Raw genomic sequence first — 19,484 nt, 5'->3', positions numbered from 1 at the left:
CTGCTTGAACCATTTAACTACCAGCCCTGCTCCTTAGGCTCCCCTCCACCCAGTTGGAGAATAATTAATCACTGATAAGGCTCTGCAGGGAACATCAGCTACTGAGGAATAGAGAGTTGCGCGGGGACAGAAATCCCACCCGTCCCCACCCATCCCCGCCAAAGTCCCACCCGTCCCCGCGAGGAATCCCACCCGTCCCCACCCGTCCCCGTGAGGAATCCCTCCGTCCCCACCCGTCCCCGCAAGGAATCCCCTCCGTCCCCACCCGTCCCCGCGAGGAATTCCCTCCGTCCCCACCCGTCCCTATAAACTTCAGAAACAGTTATTTCATTTAATTATGCTACTGAATTAAAGGCTCTGGTAGAAACCCATTTACAAATAAGCAAAAAGACTTTATTAATTTGAAAATATTAATTGGGAAGAATACATACTTTGTAAACAGGTTTCTACCAGAGCCTCTAATGTTTATAAATTTTTATCAACACAACTAATATACTACTTTATCCTGAAGCAAAAAAAAAAAAAAAGAAATAGAATTCTTTTCCTACCTTTGTTGCCTGGTTTCTGCTTTCCTCATGTTCTCATTCAATTCCTTCCATCCACTGTCTCTCTTCCTTCTGCATCTTCCATTTGCTCTGTTACTGTGCCTCTCCCTTTCTTCCCCCTTCCAAATTGGTCTGGCACCCATCTTCTTCTCTCCGCTTCCCCCATAGTCTGGCATCTGTCTTCTTCCCTGCCAGCGTCTTCTCCCTACTCTCTCTTCCTCATTTCCTTTCAGTGTCCTTCTCCCCCCCATCTTCCCCATGTCCTTTCAGCGTCCTTCTCCCTCTCTGTCTTCCCCATGGCCTTTCAGCGTCCTTCTCCACCCCTTTGTCTTCCCCATGTGCTTTCAGCATCCTTCTCCCCCTCTGTCTTCCACAAGTGCTTTCAGAGTCCTTCCCCCCGCCCTTCCCATGGCCTTTCAGCGTCCTTCTCCACCCCTTTGTATTCCCCCATGTGCTTTCAGCGTCCTTCTCCCTCCTCTGTCTTCAAGTGCTTTCAGAGTCCTTCCCCCCCTCCTGTCTTCACCATGGCCTTTCAGCGTCCTTCTCCCCCCTCCTTCTCTACCGCCCCGGGTGCAGCACAGCCGGCCAGGTCCCCTTACTTTTGTGGCACTTCCCCGACCGACCGACAACAGCCCCGGTCCGACAAACCTCCCTGCCCTTAACCGCAAATCTAAATTACCTTCTTACAGCTGCTGTAAGAAGGTAATTTAGATTCGCGGCTACAGGGCAGGGAGGATTGTCGGACCCGGGCTGTTATCGGTCGGTCGGGGAAATGCCACAAAAGTAAGGGGACCTGGCCGGCTGTGCTGCAACTGGGGCGGGGCGGACCGCCCCCCCTCCCTTGGTAGCCACTCGAACCGCGAGGCTAATCTCCTCCTTACCTGCCCTGCCTGCAGCACAGAGCCGAACGGAAGTCTTCCCGACGTCAGCGCTGACGTCGGAAGGAGGGAGGGCTTTGTTTAAGCCCTCCCTCCCCTCCGACGTCAGCGCTGACTTCGGGAAGACTTCCGTTCGGCTCTGTGCTGCAAGCAGAGAAGGTAGGGAGAAGAAGAGCCGCGCGACTGAGTACATCCAGCCCCGCAGGAGCTCCGCGACCCTCGGAGGCGTCCCCATGGGATCCCCGCGACCCTAGGGGGCATCCCCACGGGATCCCCGCGACCCTAGGGGCGTCCCCACGGGATCCCCGTGACCCGAAGGGGGAACCCGCGGGATTCCTGTCGTCCCCGTTCCCGTGCAGCTCTCTACTGAGGAACTCCGTTTGCATAATTCCCTAGCTGCAGTTAGCCTGCACCAGAGTGTCAGTTTGGTTAGTATACTTTGTGGTTTTGAAAAGTCTTTTTGTCATGAGCTTTGTGTTTTGTTCTTTACTGCTGCTCCATTGAAAGGAACATTACTAAACTTACTTTGAAGGCTGGTGAAGAGGACTATGTTACTGAGACTGAACTCCAGCCATAATTCTGATTCTGTGGTTTCTTTATTTTTCCTGATTTTTGGATAGCACATTCATGCTAGTGCTGGTAAAGCCAGTGTGGCCAGAATGGTCCTGTTTTGCATATTTTGAGTTCTGAATGAATGTACTATATAATGTTACAATCTACTGATAAATACCAGAGCCTTCTGAGTCAGGGTCAGAAATAAAAGTACATCTTTATTTTTGAACCTGCTGAGTGTGTGTGATTTCCTTGCCTGACTTCACTGTGAAAATTTGACCTATTGTTTTTACCATAGGCTGTGGCCTAGATAGCCTGAAAGATTCCCTAGTTGAAGGGAACATGCTGGGAGCAGTAACGGTCGCGGCTCCTGATCACCCATGGGCTCCTGATCACTGCAGCGTGCCAGGTTCACCGCGACCGTTACTGCTCCCAGCTTGTATAAAATCATAAGAGCCTCAAAGATGCAAATACTAAAACATAGGGAAGAGCAACTGAGATGATACAGTGGAAAGAACTTCTCTCATATGAGGAAAGGCTAAAGAGGTTAGTGCTCTTCATCTTGGAAAAGATATGGCTGAGGGAGTGGTTTAGAACAGGTGCAAGTGGATTGATTTTTTACTCCATCAAAAATTACAAAGACTAGGGGACACTCAAAGTTACAGGGAAATACTTTTAAAAATATTTTTTTCACTCAGAGAATAAACTCTAGTACACATTTCCAGAGGATGTGGTAAAAGTGATTAACATAGTCAGCTTTAAAAAAAAAAGGTTTGGATACATTCCTGGAGGAAAAGTCCATAGTCTGCTATTGAGACAGACATGGGGGAAGCCACTGCTTGCCCTGGATTGGTAGCAAGGAATGTTGCTACTATTTTGGTTTTTGCCAGGTACATGTGAACTGGCTTGGCCACCATGAAGATAGGGATACTGGACTAGATGGACCATTGGTACAACCCAGTGTGGCTATTCTTATGGACAACTATGGCTGTATTGGGCTACTGTTGATTTTATGTCAACAGTTCTTTAATAAATATCTGTTTAAAGGATCTTCCAACAGATTTGTTTCTTTTTTCTTTCCCCCAAATATGCTATTTGGTACAGTTATATTTATTAAGGCAAAAGCATATGATATTTGTTTCTTAAAAAGTATTAAAGGCAAAGAAATTACTATAATGCACATTTGTTTAATGAGATGCAAAGCATGTATGTATATGTAAGCAAAACAGCTTATTATGTAACCACAAGCAACATTATTCCCGGAAGTGGTTGCTGATGCCAATTTGCACCCGACACCAGCAAGAGCAGGAACAACTAGGGATCATTCCTGCTCCCCAACCCTTAGACCACGTAGGATTCTAAGGCTTGGTGGGGACTAAGAGAGAGTGGGGCTTTTCAGAGTGGTTTTTTGGGTGAAATCTCTTGGGGGGGTGGGGGGAGGAAGCAAGCCAGCTTTGCCTCTTTAACAAAGCTCCTAGGGAGGATTACTGCAGGAGTCACTAATTTGTGGTTCTGAGATTTCACCGCTGTGGTAAAGTAAGGTGTGGTAAAATGCCAACTTTTACTGCACCTTAGTGACTATCCTCTTTATTCCTCTATAATCCCATAATGCATGAGGAGGTTCTTCATATATATACCTGCCCAGTGGTGTTTCCTGTATGCCACAGAGCATTCCGTAAGTGTTCTCCAGGACCTGTGGTGGAGTTGACCACCTTGATTGAGAGGCCAGAGTACCCCTGAGCTTTGGTTGGTGTAGTGTCCCAGTAGGTCTGTGTGATCTGCTTCCACATTACTACATAGAACCGACTGCTGGATTGATAACCGAACACAAAACCGGCATAATCATCATCCCTTTCTGTGTTTATGAAGAATGTGCCACTAAAGTCCACACCATTAAACTCATCAAAACCTAGAAGCAGAAGACAAAATCAAGAATTCTCTTAAAACTTCAATTACTTTTGTGAATTCAGCTACTTGCTAGTCATCATATATGAAAATTTAAGGACTCAAATCAATGCAACAGCACTAACTAGTTTTGATAATGTAAATCATTTTCCGATATTATCTTTGAAATGTACTTGATTATGCAGACTGGGGCTCATAATCGAAAGAGAAAAACGTCCAAAAACTGGCCTAAGTCGGCACTTGGACAAACATTGCCGATAATGAAAACGGGTTTTGGATGTATTTCTAAACGACCTAGGCTTTCATAGTGCCGCTGAATGACCAAAGCTAAACGGGGCGTTTCAGGAGGAGTGTCGAGGGCGGGAGTTAGGCGGGATGTGGGCCGGCTTAGACTTAGTTGTACAGCATGTATAACCGAATGTTATACAGCCCAGCATAGATGAAACTTGGACGTTGTGATTTAGACCATTTAAAACATGGTCTAAGTCACAAAAATCCACCTAAAGTCACCAGATAAGCACTGCAAACACATAATACAGACCCCCACACACTACCCCAGTGATCACCGACCCCTCCCCCAACCCCATAAAAATCGTAATCACACCTTTAAAATTCAGCCTCCAGACTATCATCACCTGGCAGCCTGGCATAGGAAAGCCTAGTCGTCCAGCACAGAGGTGGCTTAAGCCGTCATAGGGGTGGGATAGGGACCCATGGAGAGGAGGACCCATACCCATAAGCCCCTGTAATCACTGCATTGATACTGATTCATGTGCACTCCCCTATACACCCCTCAAAACCCTTTTGTACTGGCATATAAGTGGCTCCTGCAGCCATAAGGGTTATTGGGGTGGTAGATAAGTGGGTCTAGGGGATTCTGGAGGTGGTTTGGGGGGCTCACCATGAACTATAAGGGAGCTGTAATGATAAGACATGGCACCCTTTTTGTGAAGTTCACAGCAGTGCCCTGTAAGGTACCCCACTATTTAAGTGGCATGTCTGGGTGTTCAGTCCATCACTTTGCAGACCCCTCCCATGTTCAGCAGGGCTTGTTCTAGGCGTTTTTGACTTGGACGAAAAGTTGGATGAAAATGTGGTATAAAGATGGATGATTTAGCGACTTGGACGATTAGATCGGCAGGACGTATAGTTAGACAATTTTTGAAACAAAAAAAATTTTGGACGTATTTTTCGAAAATGTGTCCTAGGCTGGTTTTTTTTACTTTGGATGACTGGCGACTTAGACGAAAATGGACTTAGACGTTCCTTTCGATTATGCTCCTCACTGTGTTTATTTATTTACTGTCTTTTTACATTCATTGCTATACTGAATTGAAATCTGCATATTTTGCTATAAACCATAGTTTGCTAGGTAGAATATAAACAATTGAAGGGGGAAGTTATCAAAGTGGACTATTGTTAAGTCAGTTTAATTTACCACAGTTTTTTGCGAGATCCTGTGCTAAAATAACCCGACTTGTGGTAAAATAATCTGGAATTCATTGTGGGAGAATGTGGTGAAAGTTTAGCAGGGTTTAAAGAGAAAATTCCATAGGCCATTATTGAGATGGTTTTGGGAAATACACTGCTTATTCCTAGGATAAGCAACATAAAATCTGTTTTACAGTGCTGAAAAATCCACACATCTTTTTTTTTTATAGCTTTAAATGCACAGAAATGACCTCAAGATTTTTTAACTCACCAACAGCAATGCCAGGGTCACAGTTGACTGTCTGAACTAGTTCTTTGCCCTGGTGCCGAACTACCCAGTTAGGATCAATCTGAGATGTGCCCTTGGGATCCAATGGAACCATCTGGAATTTGCGGAAGTCAGTCTGACTAATTTCAACATTCTCAGGGCAGACATCATCAACATCTGGAATCTTATCAGCATCAAAATCAAATTGACAAGCATCACCACGTCCGTCACCTGAAAATATGCACTCCATCAGTAAATAATAATGATAAATATAAGCAAAAATAATATTCAGTTAATAGAAGTGCACAGACCAAAAATTTTCATTGCTATTTATGCTTGTTTTCATTTTGGGAGCAATATTGTTAGCAGTTCAGAAGCATAGCCAGACCTCAATTTTTGGTTGGGCGTGATCCATGCATTTCTGTTCTGCCACACGATCTGACCCACTGAAGCACTAAAAATACCTTGTGTGATGGGGATCCCTGTGCCCTGTCAGCAGGAGAGTCTTTTCTGGAGTCCCCCGAGAAGTTCAACCCTTGTTGCAATAAGCAGCACGTATCTAGTCAATGACATTGGCACCGCCTCCCCCTCCTATTATTATTTCATTTTATTTATTTTGTCATTGTGATGAATGTATTGTGGTGCTATTTTGTGAATTGTACATTGAGCGTATGTATTTGTACCGGAGACTGAGAGGGGACATGATAATGAAGGGGATAAGGACAGGTTGTTCACCCTCTCCAAGGTAGGGAAACAAGAGGGAACTCTAAAGTTAAAAGGGGATAGATTCCGTACAAACGTAAGGAAGTTCTTCACCCAGAGAGTGGTGGAAAACTGGAACGCTCTTCTGGAGGTGGTTATAGGGGAAAACACCCTCCAGGGATTCAAGACCAAGTTGGAGAAGTTTCTGCTGAACCAGAACGTACACAGGTAAGGCTAGACTCAGTCAGAGCACTGGTGTTTGACCTAAGGGCCGCGGCGGGAGCGAACTGCTGGGCACGATGGACCACTGCTCTGACCCAGCAGCGGCAATTCTTATGTTCTTATGGACTGCACCATATGTTTCCATTTGCTTGTGGTTTTGTAAAATTTAATAAAACATTTCTGAATTTATTAAAAAAAAAAAGCTTTAATTAACTTGTTCTATATTCTTTTCCATTGTTGGTTTTCTTGGTTCTGCCCAATTTTTAGCTATTTTTATGTTGCATTTAAAGGAGATGGGACTTGATATACCACTTTTTCTGTGTGGTTTACATCGGGCAATGATGTGTTAAATGACTTGCCCAGAGTCACAAGGAGCTTTTCTAGCCACTAGGCCACTCCTATACTGTTTTATATGAACAAATATATTTTACTTCACCCAGTGACTTTTTGGTTGAGTACCTCCTAAATGTAAATAGTGTACGCAAAAAGTCTAGGAGGCTCAATTTATTGTAGTCCCAGATGTGTTAATGTTCTCTTTTGTACTCTCCTTACTTACCATTGGTGTCAACCTGGTCTGGATTGAAAACCAATCTGCAGTTATCCTTATCATCAGAGATTCCATCATTATCATCATCATGGTCACAGGCATCACCTTTGCCATCTTTGTCATGATCAGCTTGATTGGCATTGGAGACATAGGGGCAATTATCCAAGTTATTTTGATGGCCATCTTCATCTATGTCCTCATTGCTATCGCACTTATCTCCAATGAGGTCGGAATCTGAATCAGTCTGGGGAAAACCGTTAAGAGAAACAGATCAGTAAAATCTCCTTTGCGTTAGTTTTAGTTATAAACAGAACCTCGCGTCAATGGGGAAATTGACTTAAAAATAAACCCCTAAAATGCCAAACAATAAACATCTAAAACAGGGGTAGGGAACTCCGGTCCTCGAGAGCCGTATTCCAGTCGGGTTTTCAGGATTTCCCCAATGAATATGCATTGAAAGCAGTGCATGCACATAGATCTCATGCATATTCATTGGGGAAATCCTGAAAACCCGACTGGAATACGGCTCTCGAGAACCGGAGTTCCCTACCCCTGACCTAAAAGAAGCGTAGCTGGTTTTAAGAAAGCTTTGGACAAATTCCTGGAGGAAAAGTCCATAGTCTGTTTTTGAGAAAGGCATGAGGGAAGCCTCTGCTTGCCCTGAATTAGTAGCATGGAATGTTACTACTCTTTGGGTTTTGGCCAGGTACTAGTGACCTGGATTGGCCACCGTGAGAACGGGCTACTGAGCTTGATGGACCATTAGGCTGACCCAGTAAGACCATTCTTATGTTTTTATCACAGAATCATCTTATAAGATGGCCTCTGCACTCCTTTAACTGGTGCAGCTGCTGGGTTTATGATCATAGATAACTAGTCACTATTCTGTAAGTAACATGGATTTATATAAAATCGATGGACATAAATCCTTATGTTTAATATTTCTCCCTGGAAAACTCTTCCCCACATTCTACTATTGCTAACTGACATGGGAGTTAGACTGGATTATGACCTGGAGCTATCTGAATTCTATACACTTCTCCCTCCATATTTGCGATTTCAGCATTCATGGTTTTGGGCTCCTCTCCCCCCAAATTACATCAGCTTGCATAGAGAAATCCCTGATTCCAAGCATTTACAGAGAAAATCGCTGATTCCCAGCACTTTGTTCACCATGTTTTGCCTCTCCTTCAGAAACAGGCCAGGTCTTCCACCATGTTATTCGCGGTTTCACCATATTCACGACGGTTTTTAATAGAAAACTGCAAATAACATATAAAAAAGTTCTTTGCGGTTTTTCAGTATTTGTGGTTCTGTTAATCCCCTATCATGGCAAATACGGAGGGAGAAGTGCACTTCATATCTAATTTCCTATCAGTATTGATGGAGGTGTCTGCTGCATCATGTTCTGGGGTTTCTGAAGTATTCCGGGTACTGGTAAGGATATGTTATGTTCAGATGGTGACACTTCTAGGTATTGTAGAGCAAAGTCACACAAAAAGAACATTTTTTTTTGGGGGGGGGGGGTGGTGGGAGGAGCAGAATGGAGGAATTAGGGAAAATATCCCACTCTTCTCAGAATCTGAGATTTCCTACTGCATATGTTGTGACAGTTGCAGCATGGAAAGTGAATTAAATGGAAATCATTTTGAATGAGTTTGAACAGTCAGCTCTGGTATCTTAAAAGATTAGGACAGAAACATTTTGAGCACTGGTTCCACATTGGCGCTGTCATGTGTCAGAAAAAAATATCCTTTGGCAAATTCCTTTCTCCCATACTTCAAGCATGAAAAGATGTAGTTGTGAAATTGTGGATGGAATTGACCTAACTACAGTTTGAGCAGTCACTGGACTTTGGAACCAAAACAGGCACAGTGAACGTAAATAGTTTCTGTGGTTGGAGTGGGACTTGTGCTTGCTTTCCATTCTTATTCCAAATGCTATTCTTTGGATTTTAGCACTGAAGGGATTTTCCTCCTGGGTGTGCCATGTGACTGTTTATTGGCTTCTTGGACATGATTGTCAGTGCCATGAGCTTGCATTTCTGTGTCATGTAGTCAACTGCAGGGGCTTCGCACATGGTCTTTGGCATCGTGTAGCTTTTGGAACAATGTATGTACTTCTACTTTCATAAACTTTGGCCAATTTTCATAAATCCTATTACCATTTGGAACACGGGACCTGATTTATTTTTTAAAATGTATTTATATACTGCCTAATCAAAGTTATCTAAGTGGTTTACAATCAGGTATTAAAGCATTTTCCCCTATTTATCCCAGTGGGCTCACAATCTATTTAATTTACCTGGAGTGATGGAGGAATGAGTGACTTGCCCAAGGTCATAAGTAGCAGCACAGGATTTGAACCCACAACCTCAGGGTGCTGAGGCTGTAGTTCTAACCACTAGGCCACTATAGTAGGGGTTTTCATCCTGATATTCGGGACACCCCCAGCCCAGTTGTGGTTTTTTTTTTTTTTTAATTATTTAATATTTATTGAATTTTTCAATATAATCAAGCATAAAACTTGTACAGAAAGGAAATTCAGCATGAAATTAATACAATTGAAAAGATATATAAAAGAATATCAAATATAAGCATAAATTTCTACTCAAGTCCTCAATCAGATCCAAGAGGGGTAATAGGCGAATCAAAGTAATTATATTTAAGCCAAGCAATAACTAGTTGAATGAGATTAAAGCACCCTTTCTTAAACTAAGCACTTTCTTTCTCCAGAGATGCAGTTGAGAGAAAGGTTGTCAGCTGAGATGGCTCAAAGAAAACGTATTTATGAGAATGATAATTAATTACACATTTACATGGATGTCGCAAGTAAAAGGTCGCCCCTAGAGATATAACACCAGGTTTCCTTAACAAAAATTCTCGCCTCCTTCTCTGTGTATCCCTAGCCAAATCTGGGAACATCTGAATTTTACAACCTAAAAATTCTTTGTGTTTATTTTTAAAGAAGAGTCTCAGCAACCAGTTTTTATCTGGTGCGAGAGCTACTGTCAAAAGTAAAGTGGCTGGGGTCACCAATTCTCTATCAGACATTTCCAAAATATTAGATATGTTCATTAAGTCAGGTCCCATTTTCTGTTGTTGTTGATCTTGAGTTTTATTTGGAAGGTAATAGACCTGCGTAAATGGTGGTAACGACTCTTCAGAAAGTTCCAATACTTCCGTCATATAACGTTTCAACATTTCCCTTGGGGCTATCATAGAAGCCCTAGGGAAATTTATCAGTCTGAGATTATTATTACGAGAGAAATTTTCCATTGCCTCCATCTTCCTTCTTAGGTTAGTATTGTCTTTAATTAATGTCTCAGTAATTTGTTGGGAGACTTTTAATTCTTGGCAGACATTCTGTACTGAAGTTTTTGAGTCCTCAAGTCCAGTCTTTAAATTTTTTATCTCAATTTCATGGTTATTAAGTTTCTTTTCTAATTGTTGTAGTTGTGGGTTTATAGATCTTGCCAAATTGGCCACAAGATCCCACAGAGAATCTAATGTAACCTCTCGGGGCTTCTCAATTTGAAAAGGTTGTAAAGGTTGTAATTTTAATTTGGTTAGCTCACCCTCTGGCAGCGTGTCTCCTACGGCAGTCTGTCGAATTCTTTCATCCCCCACTGCTTCCTCCTCAGTCTCCTCACTCAGACTCCTCTGCACCGGCAGGGAGTCCTGCCACACAGTTCCCCCGTTGTTCTCCTTAGCCTCCGGGAGGAGGTGAACTCCGACCTCAGGAAGTACCTCCTCTCGCGGGGAACTGGTTGACTGAGGGCGTGGGGGAGGTGCCCTTACTTCGGGGCTCAACGATGTCTCCGGCCCCATGGAGAGCGACACAGATGCGCCTCCACCATGCGTCTCCCGCGGGGAAATCCCCGAAGCTGTCGGCGTGCCCTGCATTCTCCTCATCAGTTCCTCAATGTTTCCGAAGACGGCCGTTCTGGAGCGCTGCGAGGCTCCAGCAGCGCTGCGTCCCCTCCTCTTCGGCATTATAAACCAGGTAAATAGTTGCAGTAGACAAAGATATTTTAAGGAGCTTCAGGGAGAGTGAAGCTCAAACAACTCCTCGTGCGGCCATCTTGGATCCTTCCCCCAGTTGTGGTTTTAAAGATATTTCCATTGAATTTGAGGATATCCTGAAAATCCCAACTTGCTGGGTATGCCCTGAGGACTGGATTGAAACCTCTGGCCTACAGGTGTGCACAATTACGCATGCCACAGGTGCCATTAACTGACATTTAGACATCTATGTGCACTAGGCAATGCTTTTATAAGTGCCATAATGCATAACTGCAAGGACAATGTACATGCGGGTACAGCATGGGTAGGCTATGGGTGAAAAAATGAATTCTGAGTGCTATTTTCTAAATGACGCTCCGAGTTGCATGCAGCACCAGGATGGGTATGAGGATTTACACGAAGTGAAACCTGATGTAAATCCTTACACATAAATTAGGCATGGATCTCTAAAATTGGTGAACACCCTTGACCTTCCCATGCTCCTCCCATCCCCACCTTTTGAGTTGCACACTAAAAGATTTATGCAATTAATGTCTCAAAGTCGGCTCTATTCTCTGGTTACACTTAATATATAAACACTACTCATTTAAAACATATATAGTATAAGGATAATACTGGGGAATTGACCAGAGCAACGCTTTTAGGGGACATCCTTGAAACAGCCATATAGGTGAAACACATCAGAGGAATATAGTAAGTTGTCTACTGGGGACTATTAATACTCAGATAAGTGCATTTAAAATATTTAAAGATGGTTAAAAGCGTTGAAACTGAGAATACGATGTTTATCTAAAAAAAAAAGAGTCATGTAAATACATCTGGAGCTGGTCGATGAAGAATGTAGAACATTGATATTTATAGCTGATCGATACAGAGTACAGTGCATTGTTCCTATTGGTGCAAGAACCACCATATGGAAAGCATATCTGAAGACACAGCTTAAAGATCAAAGATTTACATTTTAAATGAGTAGGATTATTAAAGGTTACACATACTAACAAGTAATAAGATTTATGCATGTATCTTAATAGATCAGTGCTCAGCAAGATGCACATGTATAGTAAATTCAAACTGTTGCCAATTAATCCCAATGATTGATCACATCCATGATTATTAGCTCATTACTCAATTAAATTATATGCCCAAATTTGCATGCACAATTTTTAGTGCAATATATAGAATTTGGGGGAGAGTTTATAGAATGTTGTAAATTACATGCAGTGGTGCACTTAGGTGTGCCAACTTGCATCTGCTATTGACATGGGTAAAGCAGGCATGCTTAGACATAATGAAATCTTGGTGCCATTATAGAATTGGACTTTGGTCTCTGAAAAATGACTAGGGCTGAGTTCCTAAATTTACACAAGGTTGGATTTAGAGGGGGAAAAATGTGAGGGTAACTTCTGGAGCTGGGGATTAGACTGAGGGGGAAGTGGGATTGGGAGCACGAGTGACTGCTGGGGGAGGGGGCAGAGACACCTTTGGTAAATTTTACACCAGGCATCGGCTATAAACACAGTAAAACCTTGGTTTGCAAGCATAATTCATTCTGAAACCATGCTTGTAATCCAAAACACTTGTCTATCAAAGCGGATTTCCCCATAAGAAATAATGGAAATTCAAACGATTCACTCCACAACCCCAAAACTTTAATGGAAAATATTGTATGAACTCGTATTGCAAGACCTCGCTCGTTTAGAACAGCCACTACACTGCTGCAGTGTCAGAGAGAGAAGAACCATCAGCTCAGTTGTGATGATGTGAAGCGTGTATACTGTATGTACTTGTATTGCAAAGACATTGCTTGTTTATCAAATTAGAAAATTTGATAAAATGTTTTGAAAAACACTTGCAAACCAAGTTACTTGCAATCCAAGGTTTTACTGTATCTGAATATTGCAATGTGATGATGCTTAATAGTCTCTGGCTTGGCATTTACCTGCTCTGGATTGTGCTCCATTGGGCAGTTATCACAATGGTCTCCGACACCATCCATGTCTGTATCTCTCTGGTCAACATTATGTACATAGGCACAATTGTCTTTCTCATTCAGAACACCTGGAAATGAAAGCCAGGGGATTAAAACAGGGGATTTTCCCTAAAAGATCATTACAGAACTTTCAACACAAACATCTGAAAAACATACCAAAATGCCAGCTTAAACCATCAAATCGTTCTGGTATTCCATTTCCAGAATTGGAAAATAGAGGGCTCTCTCTCAAATATAGGAACCAATAGAGAAAATGATGGCACATGGGAGCCACAAGGCCATGAAGTCTGCCAGTTACTGAAGCAGTGGAGCTTATTACTGCCACACTGTAATTCTAGCAGATGATTAACTGAATGATGTGCTACAAATCATAGTGATTCATTTACTGTAATTTTGGCACATCATTCAGATAGACCATTTGTTAGAATTGCAGGGTGGCAGTTCTTATATTCTGGAAGGCAGTTAGCTATATTCTGCATATGTCTGATAGATTAAGCAGCACTGATACAAAGGCTTGCAAACTGTATTCTAAGCAGTTTATAAATGAAGAAATGATCAACTTATTATGAAAACAAAAAACTAGTCGCTCCTGTACTCTTCAAGAACACCTATCATATTTTTCGCTACATAAGACGTACCTGACCATAAAACGCACCCTAGATTTAGAGGAAGAAAACAAGAAAAAACCCCATTCTGAACCAAATTCTCCCTGCCAGGCTCTGCATCCTGTCCCTCCTCCCTGCCAGGCTCTGTACCCTGTTCCCTTTCTGGTGGTCTAGTTGTAGGCAGGGACAGGGCACAGGGCAGGCAGGCCTAGTGACAGGCAGGGCCCCCCATTCCAAGGCAAGCAAGCAGGCAGGCAGGGCCCCCCCAAAGTGCATAATCTTTCTTCTCTTCTTCACTATCCATGTGTACCATTTCCTCCCCTTCCATTAAGTATCACATCTCTGTATCTTTATTCCTCCCCTTTCCAGCATTATTCCATGTCCCTGTCCCTTTGCTCCCTCCTCCTTCAACATTTCTTTGCTCTGTGTCTTTCCCTCCCCATGTTAAGCTTCATTTCCTTCCTCCTGTACTCCTCACCCCCACTCCCCACCAGGCAGGGCACCCCACCCCCAAAGGCAAGGAGGCAGGCAGGGGCCCCCCGTACCCCCCTCTGACCTCTCCCCATACCTTATTTTAGTTCCTCCGGTGCAGCTTGATGAGCCCGTTCTCCATGTCCTGCCTGAACAGGAAGGGAGTCAGAGGAGCAGCAGTGGAGGCAGCTGAGGCCTGGATGTGCCACCCAGCACTACCATGGGGGAAGGGAGGGAGGAGAGCGGGAGGCCAGAACCAGCCGCCGCTGCTGCTGTTGCCGTAGCTGCTCGCTCTTGTCAGGGCTGTTACGCCATGCCGGGACTCCCAGCAGCTTCCGGTTCTGATGGCTGCTGCTCACACCTAGCCCACGGGGAGTGTGTGGGAAGCAGGACTCACTGTCTCCAGCTGCCTTTCCAGTGACAGAGTTGTGTGCAAGGCTGCCTGCCTGGTCAGCTGACGTGGTTGCCTCCTCTTCCCTTCTGTAGTGGCAGAGTGGCACACAAGGCTGCCTGCCTGGTCCTGCGCTACTTCCCGTGAGAACGGAAGCGGCGCGGGACTAGGAAGGCAGCCTTGTGTGCTACTTTGCTGCTACAGAAGGGAAGAGGAGGCAGCCACATCAGCCGACCAGGCAGGCAGCCTTGTGCACCGCTCTGCCGCTAGAGAGGCAGCCGCATCCAGTGAGGGAGGGCAACAAAATTAAAATAAGGTAACCGGGGTGTGGTTTGGGTATTTGCTCCATAAGATGTACCCTTATTTCCACAATTTATTTTGGGGGAAAAAGTGCGTCTTATGGAGCGAAAAATACGGTAAGTCCTAATAGCCTCAGCTTTTAAAGTACTTGGCATAATCCTTGATAATAAGCTAAGCTTCTGTCAGTAAATAGGCTCAGTTGTTCTAAAATGTTTTTACAAACTGCGTATGATCCGGTTCATTTCATCACTACTAGAACCCTCATCTCTGAACATATTGATTTCTTATCACTACCCATTTAGACTACTGTAACACTTTATATCAGGGAATCTGACAGAAAGATCTTCGTAGGCCGCAATTAATACTGAACATCTCAGTGAAGATCATTTCAAGAGCCAAAAGATATGAACATGCCACTCCACTTCTAAAATCTGCCCTCTATCAATCACGCACTGGGTAATGCACAAAATTCTGCTGCTCACCTGCAAAAATCATCAAAAGCATCATTGACAGACTACTCATTCCTTACGCCCCCAACTCACACTCTGCTCTAGCCAACAGAATCTTAAATCGTACGAACCATATGCCACATCACCTACGATACAACCCGCCAAACAATATTTTCTTTAATGCACCCACTTTAAGGAATACACTCCCAGCATCTCTCCGTCTTGAAACTTCCTTACTCAAATTTAAATCTTGTTTTTAAAACTTTCCTATTCAACAATGCTTATACTTCCGCCCATAAACAGAAGATAAAATTCTGCTCCCAATTTAGCCACTTCCTGGCCTGCAGAAATGAATGCCTGTGTTAACCCCTCTACCAATCTTTCCTTTTGTTTTTCCCCTTCTCTCTTTCCTATTAAACATTGTAGTTCTGGTTCCTTTCACTCCTCATCTCTTTATCCATCTGTGTCCTTCTCCACTACAATTTATCTTTTCTTATTCCTCTATAACTCCTTGTTTTATAGTCAAACAATTTTTATTGAGCAGAAAACCAATACATAATGCAAAAGTCACAAAAACATCTTCTGATATGCTCATTCAGATAAGTACAGAATCTCTTCCCACCAAAAAACACCCACTGCCTCTCCTCCCCCCCAAGGGTCCCAAGATAGGCCATAAAAAATTTTGAGGATACAGAAACAAAAGCAGAGCATGTCAGCCATTCAATATTCGACAAACTGAATAAAAGTGCATCCCCTTCCTAGAGGAAAAATCTGTAATCTCTTTGCGTTCCCAAGCCAGAACCTGTATCATTTGCGACCTCCATAAGGATAGGGTAGGCCCTGAGGTATCCAACCAGTGTAACAAAATACACTTAAGAGATACCAACGCAGCCCATTTGAGAAAATGACTCGCTCCCTTTTTCCTAGGGTGATGTGACAGTGACAAACTAAACAATAATGCTGGAGTGAGTCGAACCATAATAACCCAAATCATTTGTACAAAGCCAAGCAATGGAAGTAAAACCTGGATGTCTCAATCTGTCCTCCTTGGTAACCCTATCTGCATGTCTCTGCATCTTTCCTCTACATGTATCTCCCTCTTCTTAATTTACCATACAAAAAGTGGTTAAGCAATCAGAAGGTTGCTCTCCTTTCAAACCAAGGCACTCTATAAATATGCTGTGTATTCAAGATCCTTACCGTCCCCATCGATATCTACAGCACAGGCATCTCCTTCGCCATTGTTATCTGTGTCTGTTTGATCTGGGTTGTGATTGTAAGGGCAGTTGTCACAGCGGTCACCCACTTCATCCCTATCATAGTCATATTGCTGGGGGTTGTATATGAATGCACAGTTATCCTGTAATAGAAAGATATCATACATTATCAACATGGCAGAAGTATTCATAAATAAAAATGTAAAATACCAAAAAAAAGCTAACGCTGGCCATTTTTGGGCTGCAGATTTACATACAAAAATGACACAAAAGTCATCCCTAAAAATGTCTGATGCTTATAACTTATGTAGCATCAAAAGTGATTTTTTTTTTCTATATTGAAATCAGGGAGCCATTACTTAATTTAAAGAGCATTCTGGTATAAATGAGATGTGGATGCTAATGTTCACAGAACGTGGAGTCCATGACTAGTGGCCACGCTGCGCTAAGGGCCCTGAAGCCCATAGAGATTTAAAGGGCTTCGGGCTGTTGCCGCGCGGCAGCCACTAGCATGGCTTTGTAAAAGAGGCCATAGGTGTCTCAGTTTTAGGAACTTAAATTAGTAGAATTTTTAGCCATATCAACTGGTTGTGGTGGTGGTGATGGGGAATTAGTTATCAAGCTACGTTATGGTTCTGTGCTATTTGCCCTTTAATGCACGTTCAGTGCCTTAATGCTGTGCTATATAGATTGGTATATAGGAATATGAAAATGCATGTAAAACAGCTCATTACTATGTAAATATTATAACATGACTTGTAGTGAACAGTACACACCACAAGCTGCAATATAACCGGTGAAAAAAACACCGCCACAAAGCCGTTATTTTACTGCCCAGGGGTATTGAGCTGCAAGCCCAATAGCCTGGGCAACTCTTAAAGGGGATGACCTCAGTTTATTGAAGATGTCCCCCTAGCACCTCTCTCCCCCTCACAAGCCACCCTCCCTAATGGCCGCTCCTTCACAACATGCCCCACCCCCCTAGTCAGGAACTTCCCAATGCAAGCACCCTACATGTTAAGGGCCCCTCCTACCCATCTGTAGGTTTTCCCTCAGGCTTAGCTTCCAAGATTTCCTGGGGTCTAGGTGGACTGATGCAGAAACATGACTCCTTGTGGTAGTACCATGAGTCTACTCCTATATGTTGCCAATACCATCTTTGATCCCTGCATCAGCAAGGGCAGGAGAGACTGGAGATCTCTCTAGATCCCAGGGAATCTTGAATTTAGGCCAGTGAGCTTACAGATGTGTGTGTGTGTGTTTGTGTGTGTGTGGGAGGGGTGGGGGTGGGGAGGGTCATTGGCAATGTGGGCTATTTCCAGATAAAGGGAAGAACCTCTGTGGTAGCTTCTGGTTGTTAGGAGAAGCATCCTGATGGGGGGTCTGCTGCTTGGGGGAGCTTCTCTTATGGGAGCCTTTAATGTGGGGTGAGTACTTGCCTGAAGGGGACTATGAATATGAGGGCATGTCAAGAGGGTATTCAGGAGGGCGGCTTGTAAGTAAGGGGTGGGGTCAGGCCCTTTAAAAGTTATTAGTACATAGGGTCCTAGAAGTACACTCTTATTCAGAAACATACCTTTCAGAGTATCCCTCAATACTACTTTGCAGCATGGTTTTCACAGTATTAGCTTATTTACTTACTACTTTCAATTTATAGTCTGTCTCTATTGAGAGACACAAAGCACACATCAAACAATAATACCATAAAAACAATCTTTCCACTTTCTCCAGGCCTAACTGTGTTGCCTCTATCGCGCCTCCACCCCCAGCCTCACCTGTTAAACACCAATCTCTTTGACCACAGCACTACAATCATGTCCATAAGGGTAATTCTACATAAGTTAGGCGCCAATTAGATGCCTAACTGCAGGCATGATGATAGATAACAATAGTTAAGCACCAAAATGGGAGAAAAACAAGTTAGGCAAGTACACTTAGATGTTATTTTATAAGTGGGTTCTTAAGTGTTCTCATGTGCAACTGCAAAGGGGGTGTTCACCTGAAAGGGATATGGATGGGGCATGGAATTCCCAACTTTAAACACACAGCTGTCATCCTGCATTTAGATGCAATCATTTACACCAGGACAAACATGATCACGCCTAAGGTTGGGCATTTAACTGGGTATTTACGCTAGTATTCTCTAACAGATTTGGCATGCATAGATGCCATTATAGGACTATTAGATGAGTCCCCCAATTTTATGGTGCCTAGGTTTTAGCACCCTTTATTGAATTGACCCCATAGTGAATAAGATCATAAGACGTACCAGTCTGAAATATTCCAGAGGCCCACCAAACCCAGTATCCTGTGACTGAAAGTTGCTGCTACAGGTCACTAAAAGGTACCCAGCAAATCATAATGGTAATCATTCGATCATGTTTCCCCGCTTCTGTCAAAACTTCACTGGCTTCCAGTGATTTCTAGGATTCACTTTATATGTACCTGCCTAATTTTCAAGATCCTACATGGCATTCTTCCTCCCCTAATCCCACTATTCTGGAATTCTTCGAGACCTGACACTACCAGATCCGCCCACGAACTCAAACTATCTTTCCCCTCGTTAAAAGGCGTCATGTATGCAGGTATATTAGGGAAATCTCTTTTCTTCAAATTCACTGAGTTTTGGAATAACCTCCCTGCCCCACTGCGGAACCTAGGCTCATTCCAATTATTCCAAAAGCTTCTGAAAACCTGGCTTTTCTCCAAAACATAAAGCTATCTATTTAAAATATAAAACTACCTATCCTCTTCATAACCTCTGATTTCTTTTTATGTCCTTCCCTCATTTATTGAATTATCTGTAAACCGTGCTGAGCTCTATCTTTATGGAGATGATGCGGTATACAAACTTAAGATTTAGTTTAGTTTAGGTAATTAGTTAATTAGTAGCAGGTAAATAGATGTGGATTTTTTTGTGAGCACTGTGACAGAATATTTGTATCGAGTTTAAAAGAATGCTTCAGACATTGAGCTCTTTTCTTTT

General features: G+C 43.2%; 1 protein-coding gene across 1 annotated transcript in view; it reads right to left on the bottom strand.

Moving 5' to 3' along the window:
* The window catches only part of THBS1 (thrombospondin 1), a 105,219-nt gene that overhangs the window by 13,034 nt on the left and 72,701 nt on the right, over positions 1 to 19,484 (bottom strand). Inside the window, exons 14-18 of the mRNA XM_033951414.1 lie at positions 16,482 to 16,641; positions 13,015 to 13,133; positions 7,060 to 7,294; positions 5,583 to 5,810; positions 3,613 to 3,884 (exon numbers count right to left, since the gene is read on the bottom strand). Coding sequence (XP_033807305.1) covers positions 3,613 to 3,884; positions 5,583 to 5,810; positions 7,060 to 7,294; positions 13,015 to 13,133; positions 16,482 to 16,641 — 1,014 coding nt within the window. The remainder of the gene's footprint in view (positions 1 to 3,612; positions 3,885 to 5,582; positions 5,811 to 7,059; positions 7,295 to 13,014; positions 13,134 to 16,481; positions 16,642 to 19,484) is intronic.

Source organism: Geotrypetes seraphini, chromosome 7, assembly GCF_902459505.1.
Source record: "Geotrypetes seraphini chromosome 7, aGeoSer1.1, whole genome shotgun sequence".
Lineage (NCBI taxonomy): Eukaryota > Metazoa > Chordata > Amphibia > Gymnophiona > Dermophiidae > Geotrypetes > Geotrypetes seraphini.
The sequence above is the reverse complement of the archived record's forward strand: the minus strand, read 5'-3'. Positions and strand labels throughout refer to the sequence as shown.